Source organism: Convolutriloba macropyga, chromosome 5, assembly GCF_964194025.1.
Source record: "Convolutriloba macropyga chromosome 5, txConMacr16.3, whole genome shotgun sequence".
Classification (NCBI taxonomy): domain Eukaryota; kingdom Metazoa; phylum Xenacoelomorpha; order Acoela; family Convolutidae; genus Convolutriloba; species Convolutriloba macropyga.
In genome coordinates, this window is record NC_134472.1 from 30,691,458 (window position 1) to 30,707,504 (window position 16,047).

Here is a 16,047-nt window from a genome sequence, read left to right on the forward strand (position 1 = left end):
TTGAAAATGAAGAACAAGCTGATGAAGCAGTGAATTTTCAAAGGGGTCAATCAAAGGCAACTTGACAGGAAAAATAAAGGATAACAGCTATTAAGGCTCGATCATTTCAAACGACATCAGTTAATTTTGAACCAAGACACGACAACAAGAACGCATCCAGCTGTAAGCTGCCAGAAAATAGACAATCCAGCAGCTGAATCGATTGTAACCTCAGGATCTTCATCAGCAGGTGTGTTGTATGCCCTGTAGAGTTCGGAGAATACCTGAGACTGTGATCCGGGCACCTTGAGTAAAGTTGCAGCTGCGTATGCTTGCGCAACAGTTGCATCGTCGCCTGTGAAGTGCGAATCAGCTATGCAGTTTTCGTCACCATTGCAGGCCTGCGAAGAAAATCACCCTCAATATTTTAATACTTAAAAATTTTTGCCTGCTAAAATTGCATTCAAACAAAAAAACGTTTTTTTAACTCATTTAAAATTGGTACACTCACAAAAAACAGCTCCATTTCAATTTTACCATCAATTAGCAAGATTCTACAAATAATAATATCTTAGTGTAATGCAATTAGTCGAGCCAATTCCAATTTTTTTCTCAGATAGAAATGCGGAGCCATCAAACACCAGTTGAGTCTATCAGATTGTCTAGACAACTCGAACGGGGCAAAAACAATGTGCACTTTCCCCAGTGATTGTGGAATTTTTATCGTGTAAGATCTGACAAATTTCTGACAAAACCATCTTGCTAATAGCCTGTAAGGGGATGCATCTTCTTATAAGATCTTATAAGACGTTTATCAGATCTTATACGATAAAAATTCCTCTTATAAGATCTTACACGATAAAAATTCCTCTTATAAGATCTTACACGAAAAAAATTCCTCTTATAAGATCTTACACGATAAAAATTCTTCTTATAAGATCTTACACAATAAAAATTCTTCTTATAAGATCTTACACGATAAAAATTCCTCTTATAAGATCTTACACGATAAAAATTCCTCTTATAAGATCTTACACGATAAAAATTCCTCTTACAAGATCCTACACGATAAAAATTCCGTCTTATCAGATCTTACACGATAAAAATTTCCTCTTATATAAATATAAATTCCTGAAGTATGGTATATTCTTCATATTGAAGACAATTCAGAGTTGCTCTCAAGCAGTAGCCGAAAAACTACAGCATGCAACACGTAAGTGTCAGAGCAACAAAGAGAAAAATATCTTATACTGTCTTTTAAGACTTATAAGATTTTGTAAAAAAGATTATTTGAGTGACAGGGGCTTTCTCCGAAGCGGTGATTATCAAACAAGGCTGAAAATTCTTTTCAAAGACAAAAACTACCTTGGACTGCTAAGTTTAGCCATAGTAACCAGTTAAGACTCACAATAAAACTGCCGCCAAAACAGAATCAACAAGCATTTTTTTGTTTCACAATTGCTTAGCTGACCGATTATTTTTTTTACTTTTATAGGACCTTGACTACGTTATACGGTTATATTGAAATAATTAAAACATGTCATATCAGATCTTATACGATAAAATTTCCGTCTTATCAGATCTTACACGATAAAAATTCTGATAAGAGGAATGTTTATCTTATAAGATGTCTTATCAGATCTTACACGATAAAAATTCCTCTTACCAGAATTTTTATCGTGTAAGATCTGATAAGAGGAATTTTTATCGTGTAAGATCTGATAAGATCTTATACGATAAAAATTCTTAGTCAGCATCTTATCAGATCTTACACGATAAAAATTCCACAATCACTGGAGTTTTTATATCTAGAGACGGTTTTCATGCAGTGGATATAAAAATTTAAAAGAAAAATTCAAAGTTAATGGTTCTATAGCTCGAAAAGTTCTACAAAATTATTTAGAAGAACGAAAAGAGTTGTTGAAAACTGAGAAGACATTAAGATTAGTGAAAATCAAAAACAAAAAATATTTAATGGTACTTTCTTATTTTAATTAAAAACAAGGAGGCTCGTTAATGTGTGTGAGCACATGATGTTCCGACCCCGCCCATCCACGTTTTGATTAATTAGTCTACCAAATGAGGAAGAGGACGAAATGGTTCAAAAACTCTCATACCTTTCAGCAAACAATTAAGTGAAAAAATAAAGCTGGAATAAAGAGCCGATGAGAATTGCCAGCAATGAGAGTACTGGACAAAACACACCCAAAAGCATATACTAGCAAACACTAATTCCGACCAAAACTCGATGAAAATATTTAAAAAACAGAAAATAACAAAATGAAGAAGGAATTCGGCAAAACCCGATCTAAACAAATCAACCTGTTCTTCATTAAACATTCATTGGATAAAATATAAAACCTCTCAAAATTGCAGACTGTTGACAGGCCGACAATAGAGAGCGAAAAAGAGAAAGTTCAAAAATACCATTCTCATTTTTGAAAACACCCAATTTCAAATTGATTGAAACCACTTCGTAGCAACTCAGCTCATTAGGTAGGCTAATTTATGCGTGAAGCAGTTGAGAATTGTCGCTATCCGTAATTTGTTGGATTACTGCAAAACTAACAGCACCAATTGGGCCAACCCATTAGTGTCAAAATCTGGAAAGGAAATAGAAAACTCAGAATGAACGAATATCCAAATGTCATTTTTTAAAATAAAATTGCGTAGTACCAAAGCCAAGAAACCATTGGTTTAAAATAAAACAACAATAAAGGTAGGATCCTGGTTTACTGGAAAGAGGATGTGACATGTCGTTACAGAGACCAAGCTAGAAAAAATGAAAGAAATAATATAAAAGTGACAAAGCCCAAAAATCAACTGATTTTTTTAAAGAAACATTTCCAAAAATTCCAAAAAACCATAGGTTTTGAATTGTAATAAAAAACAGATCCATTTGAAACTGCTCAGGAATCCAGTTGTGATTTTTATTAAAGCAGGCAAATCAAAAGGACGACAAAAAACAGTAAATACAGATAAATTACAAAAATTTCACAAACAATTATCGCAGCCACAGTGTAGAAGCCATTATATCTTGAAAAAATTAAAAGCCATTAAAAATTTTAAAAAGACAAAAGCGATCAAATGGTTGGCTTTATTCCCTTTTGATTTCATCTGGGCCTTCTAGGTAAAGCGTCTTTGTGGAAAAAACAACAAAAAGAACCACAAAAACTCACCAGTACCGAAAACACACAATTCTCTTGAAAACACAATTCTAAGCTCTATAGACATCTGTCAAAACAAAACATAACCCACTGCAGAAATACTGTTTAGAGCAACAGAAAAATGATTACTTGTGTCAATAATAAGACTTAGTTACTTGTTGACGACAAAGATAACAAAAAATTGGATTAACGAAAACGATTTCTTTAAAGAAAAAAACTGAAAGTCCTCAAAACCGTTAACTGTAAATTGCAATCAAAAAATGGATCTAGTTAAAGAATCGTGAAAGCGTGCAAAGCTTTTTATTGTTATAAAAATACCAAACGACAACAAAAACGATGGACATTTAGAGGCAAAAAACAAAAAAAACTCCTAATAAATTTTGTGAGCACGGATGCGCAGCCTTTAAAACTAAAGGCTATTCACTGAAGTCATTTTTTCAAAGCCAGTTGTAACTATCTTTAGTGCGATAAGTTGAAAAAATTTTATGCAAATTTTGGAAAATAATAAAAATTTTTTGAAAAAATTAATTAAAAGCCATTAAAACTTTTATCTCTAATCCAAACTCAGTTAATAGAATAATTTAAGCGTCCGTAGATGCAATTAGGGCTTTTGATTGACAGGGTTATGCCGTATGATAATGAAAAGAATCACAATTACAGGCACAGTCTCAAATCCAATAAGTTTTGAGATAACGGCATCGCAGTCGTTAAAACTATTCAGGGAAGTTATTTAAAATGTTTATTTTGCGCATTTTTCCAATGCCAATTGGACCTAAAATTAATAAGATTATTTGAAAAGGGAATAAAAATTGACCTCAAATACAGGAAAACATGCAAAATTTCACAAAACTTTCAAGAAATTTCGTAGTAAGAAAGCAAAAAAAAGATTTCTTGAAAATAAAACCAATCTTATCAGTATTTTTTCCACCCCTCGGAATAAATTTTACCTTGTTTAAGTTGAGACTAAGCTACATGTGGACAGAAAGAAGAATAAAATTGACATATTTCAAAACTTCGCTAACATTCTCTTAAAACAAATATATTCAAAGTCATCAGAGGCATTAGATAATAAGTGAACGCCTTGTATAGGCTCACCTGCAGGTCCAAAAGAACCCCTTGGAATCTTTAATTAATGAGACGTAGTCATGGGTTTGCAAAAAGTTTTACAAGTGAACCCAAAACAAAAGGAATTCAATTAAAATTTACGAAAATCCTTTTTCAAAGCCATAAAAACTATGAGCTTTTCTCTGAAGACAAACTACAAACTATATTTTCATATGGCTTTAATTTGTTGTTAAAAGTATTGATAGTCATTGATTGGGCCGTAATTTGAAATAATTCATGTCAGTAATCAACATAAAAAAACAAAACTGCAAAAAAAAAATTTGAAAAAGACCGCGCCCTAATATATTCCAATTAATTATTGATTGTAAGAATCCGTAATGAGTTGACCCCTAGCCCTAATTTTTCTCCATAAAAACAATTAATTAGTCCATATATTTTCAAAGTAGATCAATTATTAAATGAAATATTTCAATAAACCAGAAACAAATAATCCACACTTTGTTTAATTGTTAGGTGTATTTTTCAAAAACCGGCCAATATTTAATTCCGGAAAACTCCTATAGGAATCAAAGGTACAACTGCTTTTTTAGGAGTTTTCAAAGATGGTGCCAGCAGATGTTAAGTCTCTACTTTCTAAAAATTTAAACAAAAGAGGAGACAAAAGCTTATTAGGAGCCTTTTTTGAGTTAAAAAAAATCTCAAATTCGAAAAATTTATCAAAAATAAAACCACAAAGGTCAATTAAAACAAATTGGCGAGCCATTTCTATCCCTAACTGTAAAACCATTCACATTGTTTTTAAAATTTCAACGAGTTTCAACGAAAATTTGGTGAAAATTTACGGAAAGTGTGAAAAAAATACAACGGAATTCACTATATTTTCTCAAAAGTTTAAACCCCGATAAATCCCCGTAAAATATGAAAATTAAAAAAATCTTTTTAATTCCATAATCTACATTGTACGAGATTTCGACTTTCGAACAATACCAGTCTCAACTCTCTACGATGAAAATGTCGATCGGCCAAAATTTTCTGAACAAAAAAACCCCATTTGAGTATATAGTTCCTTCCCCCACATACGGGTCGGTACAAAAAAGGATTGAAATTGATTAGTTCAAAAGCGTCACTCTACGCAAACGATTAAAACAACAACTGCAAATGAAACAACCGAAGAGGAACATAAAATATCTTTAGTTGAAAAGGCAACTTGGCTGGAGAATAAAATTATTTGAAACTCAGGAAAACAAAAACTGTTTGTTCTGACCCCAAGGACGGGTGAACTATCAACTCAAACGGTTTTGTTTTGTTCGGTGAGTTTTCGCCGATTGATATTTTCATCGTAGAGGGTTTGAAAATAGAAATAAATAGAATTTTTTGAACTTCTTATTTTGCGCGATGTTTTTGAGCTTGATAGTTTTGTGAACATTTGGCTGATTACAATTGCTGTTGTTCACATTTTCCGTTTTTTTGCCAAAATTTTCGACAGTTTTGGTTAAAGATATAATTAAGTTGGTGCCAAAAAATTTTCGTTTATAGCTGCAAAGCTGTAAAGTGAGAGCAGTTGTTTTCCGGTGCTCGTGGGTTGTTAACAGTTCAAATTATTTGAATTGTTTATGGTGTGCGATTTTTTAGAACTGTTTACAATTGTTTTGAATTTGTCATATCAGTGAGAAGTCAAATTAGAGTGATGATTTTAATTGTGCTGGAGAAATAAGTAGAGCGTGAAAACGAGCAGGTATCAGGTAAAATTTGTTTCTAAGTACCTTCAAAGAAGAGCCAGAAAAATTTACTTGAACAATTTTTGGGCTTCTGAAAGCAAATTTTTGTTAAATTGAGGCAATTGTTTTAAGCCATTCTTTTGTTGATTGCTTCTAAAATGATACATCTGTGTTCTAAGCCCACCTATCTGCAACTGCTTGAAATTATTAAAGTTCAGTGAATGCTCTTTGATACTTCGACACTATTTGTTGTCATAAAATAGTAGTGTTTTTTATTTTTGTTGCTGCTCATTGTTATTTCTGTAGTCTGATTATTTAGCATGGATAACAACAGGTCTCATTGGTTGCTAATGAGGCGACATACTTCTGATTAAGGATCTGTGTTGTTTGCTATTTGTTTTCGTGACTTTGACTCTTCAATTTTTTTTGAATTTTGGAAGTTTGCGAGTTTTTGTGGTACTGTTTTTGTCTTATCTTTTGGTCGGACTAAAAACTATTCCCATACGCTGGTAATCGATAAGTTTAAGCGACTTAATTGTTTCAATTCAAAGCTAACATTTTCTAAGACTTTGAATCTAATTATTTTGAAGAAATATTCTCGAATTTTTGAGTTTATGGTGTTCTTATTGTTCAAATTTTTGTCTAGTTGCCTAGTCTTGTCAATTACAAGCCTCGTGTCCAGGTAAGGATGCCTATATTATCCGATTTTTTTGTGTCATTTCATAGCTAGTGCTTTCTATGCTTTATATAACTTTTGTTTCCGGAAATCATTTAATGAACTGCTGATTTTTGCTAATTTTTTTTAATTTATCTGTTTCATACCTTAATCTCAATGATGAACAATTTCATCGTTTGCTAAAGATGAATAGGTGATTATAATTAGTTGCTGGAATTCTTAGCGGTCGTTGTCATGACTTTAATGATATTTTCAAGAATTGAGATAATTTTTTTGGCCATGCATGTTTTTTTGTTTTCATACTTTCTGAGTTCTTGTTCCTCAGATCCAAGTTCAACAATTTTTTTCAGTCTTCTTTTACTAAAAACATTGTCTCTACTTATCATTAAACATGCTTTGGGTGAGGTGACACACCGATTCTTTTTGAGGTGTTTAAATTGATTTGTGAATCTTGTCTTCATTTGTAGTTTTTTTTACTCTTTTGCAGCCATCAGAACTGCAAAACAGTTTTATTATGACCACAAACTTCTCATGATAATCGTGGTTCGGAGTATTGATCTGTATCGACGAGGTTTCGTTAGTTTGACAACGTTGTTTTTCAAAGATGTTCAACTTTCTCCTTATTTTGCTTAAGTTTTTGTTTTGTCCTTGCTTACCACAAGTTTGTTGTAATGTTTAAACGTTCTCATGATGCGTTTCAATGGACAACGATATTTTTTTCCGTAGTTTTTATTGAAACAGTAAATCCCGTATTAAACACATTCTATTTATCTTAAATTTTGCTCATGGGGACATGAGCTTTGTAGACTGTGGGCTTTTAGCGTGGTCTCAAGATGATCTTGCTGTACAAATGATAATTTTCAGGCTATAGATCACTTCAATTCTGCAGAATTTAGTTAAGGAGGTGTCTTGTTTTGTTTATTTGTTCAATCAATCTTTTGTCGTTTTATATTTTTTTAACATAGAACGCGGAAAAAGTCGAATGTTCTCAACTTTTTCTACCTCCGACTGAGAGCATTTTGCACGCTTGCCATAATTCTCGCTCTATCCAAAGATATCGGTCAATTGAATAATTCAATTGTGATCATCCGTGACTTATCTTTTTCAATAAAATGACTCTTGCGCCTTAAAACTTAAGTATATTTTAGATTAGTTAAAGGACATAAGTTTAAAAAAAAGCCCCTAATAAAATGATTTTCCGATGAATTTTGTACAGTCTAAGTCTCTTTTATCAAAGGACAAGCAGTGCTGTTGAAGTTTTTCATTCAAAAAATGGATAACAATTAGGCTAAATTTTTCCAAATTCAGCTTGCTTTCATCAAAAAAGAACTGCTTAATTTTCTTTAAAATTAAAACCTTCTACAGCATAATTTTCTTTAGATTTTGCTTGACAGGCACGGCTGAAAACTGATAACAAAATCTTCACGAGCTCCAAAGAAGTTTAGTTTTAGTGCCAATTCCTATGAGGAGTTTCATGAATTAAGTTCTTTCTAATGAAACTGTTTTTTATCAAAAACATTTTTGATTAATCGACTTTCTTGTCAAAATACATTTTTTACTATCAGTTGCAATTATTTCCGTTGGTTAAGATTTGGCAGCATTATTAAAACTTGATTGAGTCTAATCGCGTGTTGTTATACAGAAAAAACATTCGAAATGTTAAAGGTGCTGTTTTTTCGCATTTTTTGTGTATTTTATCTGAATCATCGGAATGTTATTACAACGGGATGAATTAAAAATTTTGATGAATTAATGAAAGATCCAATTCAAATGAAAAAAAAATAACGTTGATTATATTTCAGATTTTTATTTAAAAGCTCACTGTTTTTGGGTCATCAACACTGTTTTTGAGTGTTTGTTTTCCAAGTTTAGTTTTTCTATATCAGTATTTCTTTTGTCGTTATATTATTTGTTCTCACCAGTGACAGAATTTATTGCCGTTGAGTGAAGCTACAATTTAGCCTATCAAGTATCTTTAGTTGAAAGCTTATTGATTTTGCATTTTCAAGAAATTTGCTCTTAAACAAAAACAGTTTACTTATGAGACTTTGGCGATTTGTTTTTCATTTTTTGTTTTCTTATACAGGGCCTTCTTATATATTTCCTTTTTAGGTAATATTTCAGCTTAGTCTCAATTGAAGGATTTTAATGTTCTTGTCAGTGATTTGCAGTTTAGTAGAGATTGGGTTCTTATATTTTAATAAATGGTTTTTTGGATTTAAATTTTCATATTTTTGTTTGGTTTTTGGACATTTGCCCATTTTGAGGTCCTCTTTTGACATAAATACATAAATTGTTGGTGAAAAACATAAAAATTGCATTGGAGAAAAGGACGATTCAGCAAATGTAACCTTCTTAGTGAAGAAATTATGGTTCTATCTGCTGCGTTATCATTTTCCAGCAAAACTTACTTGATATGTTTTGATTTTTGCATATAATTGTTGATCTTTTGGTGTTATATGATATAAACTGGACAGTCCTAAATCTCAATTGCTTCCTATTGAGTATCAATGAATCTCTGTAAAGATTGCAGTCACTTCTTGACCTATAAAATAAATTTGCTCCAAAAATATCAGTGCTTCTTTGAACTTTGCCACCTATTAATCTTATTTCTGTCCCTGTGTAGCTTAGTCTCGTCACTTTTCTGGTATAAATTTTTTTAAGTTTAAATAAAAATAACAGTATTATGTTTAAATTAAATGTGTTCTGGCTTTGGTTCTGCTGGCTTTTACATCAGTTTTGTGATTTTGGAAGAGTTGCACATGTTTGAGCTTAATTTGTAGTGTCTTCTCACAATAGCACAATGATAAAAAGTCCAACATGTCTTCCACAAAGATTCATTTAAACATTTTTAATAATTGATCAGTTACTATTTTTTGTCGAATTGGACACTGATTTCTAGCAAGTTTTTTTTAGTTTTGTTATTAGTTTTCGCTTTTTTATTAGTCGTAAGACATAATCTGGATAACGAAAGGTCTCAAGTATTTCCTATGGACTTATAACTGAACCTATTTAATGTTTCAAGCCGATAGCTAAATGTTTTAATATTTTTGAATTTAATTTTCTTAAAAAAAACATAAAAAATGTTTTCTAACTATGACCTCTCTATTTTTTTGCCTAATTGTTATTTCTAAAATCACATTTTTTTTAAAGACAATTGATTTTTTTTCGATTGCAAAACAGCTTTTGAAAAACGTGATATCTTTCAAGATTTTAGGAACAATTTACTGATAGTAGGCTCACTATTTACAAATATACAAAAATATGGTTCTGGTGTGAGATAGGTGTCCAGTTCTGTGATGTAATTTACAAGTTACATTGCGAGCTCGCCCAACAATATTTCCCAGCAAAAATCCATATTCCAATATTAACCAGTTTCTTAATATAAAAAACGCCAAATAAAGCAGGTATTCAAAATTAAACAGTAAACTCAACCACGTTAATCAATAACATTAAATTTGTTTTTAATTCGAGTTAATTGAATTAACAATTTAATCCAACATTAGATCTAAAAAAGTAACAAGATTCTAAGATTCAATACATGAGGAAATTTTCATGAACAGAAGTGGCAGTAGCAAACAATTTTTTTAAGCTTATTAGGAAGAGTTGACAAACACTTTTTATGAAAACGGAAAAAGTGAGTGTAATCAATATGTAGGAACCGCAAAGTAAACCCATAACTAATATTACAATGGAAAGTAGACAGCGAATTCACATTTTTAGAAAGTTAGAAATGTTTACGTAGACATGGCTGAGCATTTAACTTAAAAGCATCTACACAAGTTCGCTCATGAACAGCTATACAAATATTTTCAACAGAACGGCGATTCGACGGTTTTAAACTACCTATAGAGTTTTAACTTGATTTCTACATAAACATTTTTTTCTTCTAAGGGCATTTGCACACTGTTTTTGTGATGATCTATTAGTGTTCTCACTGGTGCAGTTTCTCAATTTTTGTAATAATTACTGCCCTAATCGATACCAAATGGTTGTCTTGCAAGATCTGCCTGAAAAATACCTATGTTGCAAGATTTTCAAGAAAAACGGTCCGATCGTTAAAAAAAGTGCAAAACAGAGGCAGAAAGTTATTGAAAAAGTGAAAAAAACTCTCGAGACATTTTTTCTTTTAATTAAGTTGCCCATTTCTTTTTGATAAAAAGAAACATTGAAAAATTTCAAAATATTCGAGCTCTAAACGGTATATTGCTTGCAAAAAGGAAAAACCTCGGCCACTGTAAGAAAACAACTAGGTAAAAAATCTATAATTAACTTTCTTTTGAAATAAATATTTTTCTTGGTTTTTCATAGGAGTAAATATAACAGTAAATCGAACTGAATAAAATTATTTTGGTGAGAAAAATGTGTCTAATTTCACGAAACCTTTGCTATAGCGTGTATTTCGCCTTGAGCAGAACAATATTACGCAAATATTTCGTTTACCGTTGAGAACGATTCGTATGCAGTGAGAGGCACTTCATAGTTGACGCTGTCCGGGGCAGATGAAATGTCTGCTGCAATTGAATCATGCACCAGGTTGTTGAACAGCCAATCAGATTGCGAGCTCAACTTGTACTCGCCATCCAGGTAGTCGTGCAGATCAGAGGCGTTCTGAGCCGTCCTATCTACAAAAAATAACTTCAAACAAATTACAGCCTCATAAATATCCAATGCATGCCTCAAGAATTTCACAAGGACAAATTAAAACAAATTGGTCAGTACGTCAGATTGTAATGTTTTTGAAAAACGAATATTTTTCTTTGAATTTTTCCGAGAATCATTATAAAATATAAATTTTAAACTTACTAGAATTTACTCAAGTTATTATTTGATAATAGATAGAGTGACAGGAAATGCCTCGAAGCGCACAAATTAGCTATGGGCAAAAGTTGAACCCAAATCAAAGTCTTTGAAGCTTCTTATTTATTTGAACTATTTTAGAAGACTATGAATGATTTTTAGATCTATGAATGAGGTCTCGGTAAAAAGAATCTCTATAACATCACGCAGATGAGTTACATCACGTAAAAATCCATCTAACAATTCATGGCTAAAATAGGGGCATAATTTGAGCCAGTAACTGTCTCGTCTATGAATCTATTTTTCAGAGATCATATCTTGTGGTGACCGTGTCAGCGCCAGTCTCGGGGTCATCATAACAAACATGACCCTACTTGAAAATGGTATCTGGTTTAAACATAAGAAATCCTCGCTGAAACAAGAGTTTGAAGAACAAAACTACACAGCTGAAAAATACGTAAGAAATGCGCTAGCAACCGCCGTTTTCTGTGGATAAATCTTACATAATCATCCGCTTAATGTGCTGAACTTTCAACACATTTATTACATAAATTCAGCATTTGTCAATACATTAAGCGGATAACTATATAAGAGCTTACCGCTTACATATTTTTTTGCCGTTAGCGCTTGTTTCGCATTATCTTTGCATAGGTCGAGCAAAAAACTTTTCATGAGAATGCTTTTTTAAAGTTTCGGAGTTTTTTCAAGAATCTCTTTTGCTGCACGCAGAAGTACCATTGCAGCAAGACTAAACAACGTTGCACCATAGCAGGTGATCTTTAAAAAACAGTTGGCAAACTGCCAGAAGACCTGAGAATTTTGTCAACTCTTAAGATACAGCAATTAACGCAGCTAGCCACATACTGCCACATTACTTGATTAAATGAAACCAAGTAGCCAAATTGTAATTTGTTTTCCTTCCCTTAGCTGTGAGGGAAGTGTGACTTTTATCAGTTAATCAACTTCCTGACAATGCTAAATATTTTAAGAAAAAAGCAACGCACATTTTTGATTGCGTAGTGGCTCTTCAGAATAGCAAAAGATGAAGGGGCGTACATGCTGAATAAGTTGCACTTAAAATTTTTATGCAAGAATTGTTTCAAAGGCGCTGAAGTTCTGTCTGTCTTTTTCTGAGGTGCTAAAATTTTGAAGTGTTGAAATTATGTATGGAATGTGTTGAAAAAAGTTTTTCAAGTAAAGAAAACTGAATTTATGTAAGAAATGCGTTGAAAGCACTCAAATTCCCTCTTTTTCTTAAGAGAGGAAATTATATAAAAATTTCCTGAAATTCTGTTTTTCTGAATTCTGAAATTGCTCAAGAATTGTGTTGAAAGTCTTTTGCTGTTGAGTTTATGAACAGAATGGTCTAAAAAATATGCTGCATTTTTATATAAAAAATTTGTTTCAATTATGTATGGAAGGCTCTAAAAATGTAGAATTCAGCAAATTAGAAGAGCTGAAATTATGTAAAAAATATTCTGGCAAAATGTTTTGATTTTTCGGAAGAACTAATTTGACAATAGCTGAAAATATTTTTGTTCAATACATGCAGCGTCGAAAATAAACTTTCAACACAATCAGTATATTCCTTATATAACTCCAGCACATTTGGCGCTTTTCTAACAAAATTTTCCGCTTGCATTTGCTCACATTTCGATTCCAAAGATTTCTATTGTTCGGCTGTATTGTTGGTTTGTTTGGTATCTAACGCTTGACAAGAAAACTTAATTTAAACAAACACAAAAAAAAACAATTTGGTACCTCCCAGGTTTTGGCTTCAACTTATGAAAAGACTGAAAAATTCTAATGGAGAGGGCCCTTATTGACTAAAGTACACAGTCGAGTTTCCCACTTAAAGGATATAAGTCATTTCATGGGCCGGTCACGGGCATTTTGGGCACAGTTGTGACTTTGGAAGAGAAGTTTTGTTTTCCTTTATCACCGTCTGATAAGTTTGGTTTTCAAGCAGATATGCAAATCTCGGCATTTAGCAAAAATAGTAAAGTCCTGGTAACACTAATTTAAAACAACATTTCAGTTCCACATAAAAACAATTTGAAAATTACTTGGATCTCAAACTCCAAACAACAGTTGCCCACGAAATATTGCAAAAACAACCAATTCACATTGGGCTCTTCGTTTGAAAACATTCTCAATGCTTTCCTAAACCAAGTTCAAACAGTTTTGAAAAGACTGCATTTGATTTGGATTGCAGAGAGGCGTTGAGGGAAAGCCTGAAAATATTCGGTGTGTCCAATCCCGGTTCAAGGCGTCAGTGGATACTGTGTTAAAAAAACAGCGCTGAACTGAATTTGAAGCAGAAATGTATTCAGCTATTTTAAACGCATCTTTCTCAAAAATTAAGCATATTTTTATCCACGAGTCTTAAATAAATTCAGCACTTGCGTATTTCATTAATTCAGTGCCTTTAGCAGGTCACGTTCGTATTTGCCTACTTGCTCAATGTTTCTTGCAGTTTTTTCATAAAACCCTCACATAAAATCAGAACACAAAATTCAGAATAATCATTGCTTTTCTTATATATTTGTTGCAAGAAATTTAAAAAGCGCATGTTTTTCAGCGTGTACCTTACATAATTTCAACACTTAAGAGAAAGTGCGAGTTTCAACGCCTTCAACATTCCTTGCATACGTTCCGCTAAGTTTTCACAAAGATCGGCGTATTCTTCAGCGCATCCTTCAGCACATTCCTTACGCAAACCGAAACTTTCAAATTCAGCAAGTACAGTGCACTTAATTTTTTACACATGTCTTTGACACTTGCAAAGTTGAGCATTTTTTATTATAAACGGAAAAAAACTCTAAGGTAAGGGCTGAGAATGCTAAAAATGTACTAAGAAAACTCAACATATAAAATGCAACAAATGTCAAGAAAGTGTGCAGATTATATCAATTACATGTATAAATTATATGAGAGATGTGCTGGGTAAATTATCTGAGAAAAATGCGTAATTGAGAAGTCATTTTTGGAAAATACTTAGGCTCTAGGCTCGGAAAATATGTCAGGATATAGTGAAAAACCATGAAAGTAACGTGCAAACTCTGAATAAAAATTGTGTGGAAAACGTGAGGTTATGAAAAAGCGTTGAAATTTCTCAAATTTCTCAATATGTTGAAATTATATTAGGAAAGCGTGGATAAAGTTCTGGAAAAAATGTTCAAGAAAGTGTGCAATTTATGTATCGAAAGTAGGCCAATTAAGTAGGAAACATACTCATTGTGTGTTGAAAACTTGTTAGGCAAGCATCGTAAATGTGCGGAACAAATTACCTTTTTGCTAAAGTTATCAAAAGGGACGATTTTTTGTAGGAAATGTTGTGAAAACTCTTTTAAAATAGTGAAAAATGGTCCTTTAGTACAAAAACAACTGCAATTTTGCTTAATCCTTTGACTAGTGGAATAGTGGAAGAAGAGGAGGCTATTGTTCTGGGACAGGAGTTCGACACTAAGCTGGATTGATGAGTCTTATGTAAGAAAAGTTCTGGTGGTGAGTAAAGTGTCAGATAAGCGCTGAAAATTTGCATGAATTGCGTTTAAAGCCCAGGTCGAGGAGTTTCCCCGAAAATAACGGGGAAAATAGAGTAAAGAGGGTAAAAATAGATTTTAAAATTAAGCGCTGAAGTTATTTATCCCGCCGGAAATAATTAGATAATTATGAGACTGAACCAATACGTGCTGAATTTTTAGAAGGAATGCGTCGAAAATCAAGCTGAGTTAGCGGATAATAAGTAAGATTTAACCGTTGAAAATATATTTTTTCCAATGGCTGTGGGTCCAGGACACAGTTAGAACCAATTTTTGTGAATTGCAGCTAAATATGACTGACTTTGTCTCGAACAAAAACAACGAACATAACGATCCCTTAGCATAAATTACACCAAGATTTGGATTTTTCTTAGTAAAACAAAGCTTAATAACGTTAGATACATAACTCAGGTTGGGATCCCAGACAACAGCAACTTCTGATTACAGCAACTACCAGACTCTACCCTCTGTTCAGACCATGCAAGTCCCAAGTAGCCAGCTCTGATCAAACATTCGCGCGACTCGAAATTAGAACAACCTCATGCAAATAGCGCAGAAGATAAGCTTGACATAGCTATACCGGGTATGGACCAGACCGAACAGACCAAAGAATGGGTATGGGCCACGCAAAAGAGCGATTACCGATTATGGGCCAGAACAAACAGACCGACGATTGGGTATCAGTCAAACCAAACAGACCAAAGACCGGGTATGGGCCAGATAGAAAATACCCAATTCAGGCATGAGGACAGACAGAACAGACCGACGATAGAGTATGGATCAGACCCAACAGACCCAACTCTGGTATGAGCCAGACTTAGCAGTGCGACTGAAAATGTCCAGACTATGAGCTCGGTCGCACCGGACGCCCCTGGCCGCGATCCAGGTCCGTCGGGTCCATACCTGTCTTAGGTCGAGGACTGAATCCTGGGTGGATAGGGAATTTAATCAATGAACAAAAGGAAAATAGCAAGAGAATGTGTTATAAGAAATTTCCAAGTATTAGAGCTCGAGGCCAGTAGTAGTAATGGCTTGCAAATAACAGAAGCTAGTTAGTTAGTACTGCTTTATATTCACAGTATTTACGCCTACTTAGA

The 16,047-nt window shown here is 33.0% G+C and overlaps 2 protein-coding genes across 2 annotated transcripts in view; one reads left to right on the forward strand and one right to left on the reverse strand.

The window, feature by feature from the left end:
- The window catches only part of LOC142339313 (activin receptor type-1-like), a 361,804-nt gene that overhangs the window by 158,413 nt on the left and 187,344 nt on the right, over positions 1–16,047 (forward strand). The gene's annotated exons all lie outside the window — the stretch shown is intronic.
- LOC142340341 (uncharacterized) overlaps positions 15–16,047 on the reverse strand; it is a 27,910-nt gene continuing 11,877 nt past the window's right edge. Inside the window, exons 4-5 of the mRNA XM_075390916.1 lie at positions 11,049–11,230; positions 15–380 (exon numbers count right to left, since the gene is read on the reverse strand). Coding sequence (XP_075247031.1) covers positions 117–380; positions 11,049–11,230 — 446 coding nt within the window. The 3' untranslated portion in view covers positions 15–116. The remainder of the gene's footprint in view (positions 381–11,048; positions 11,231–16,047) is intronic.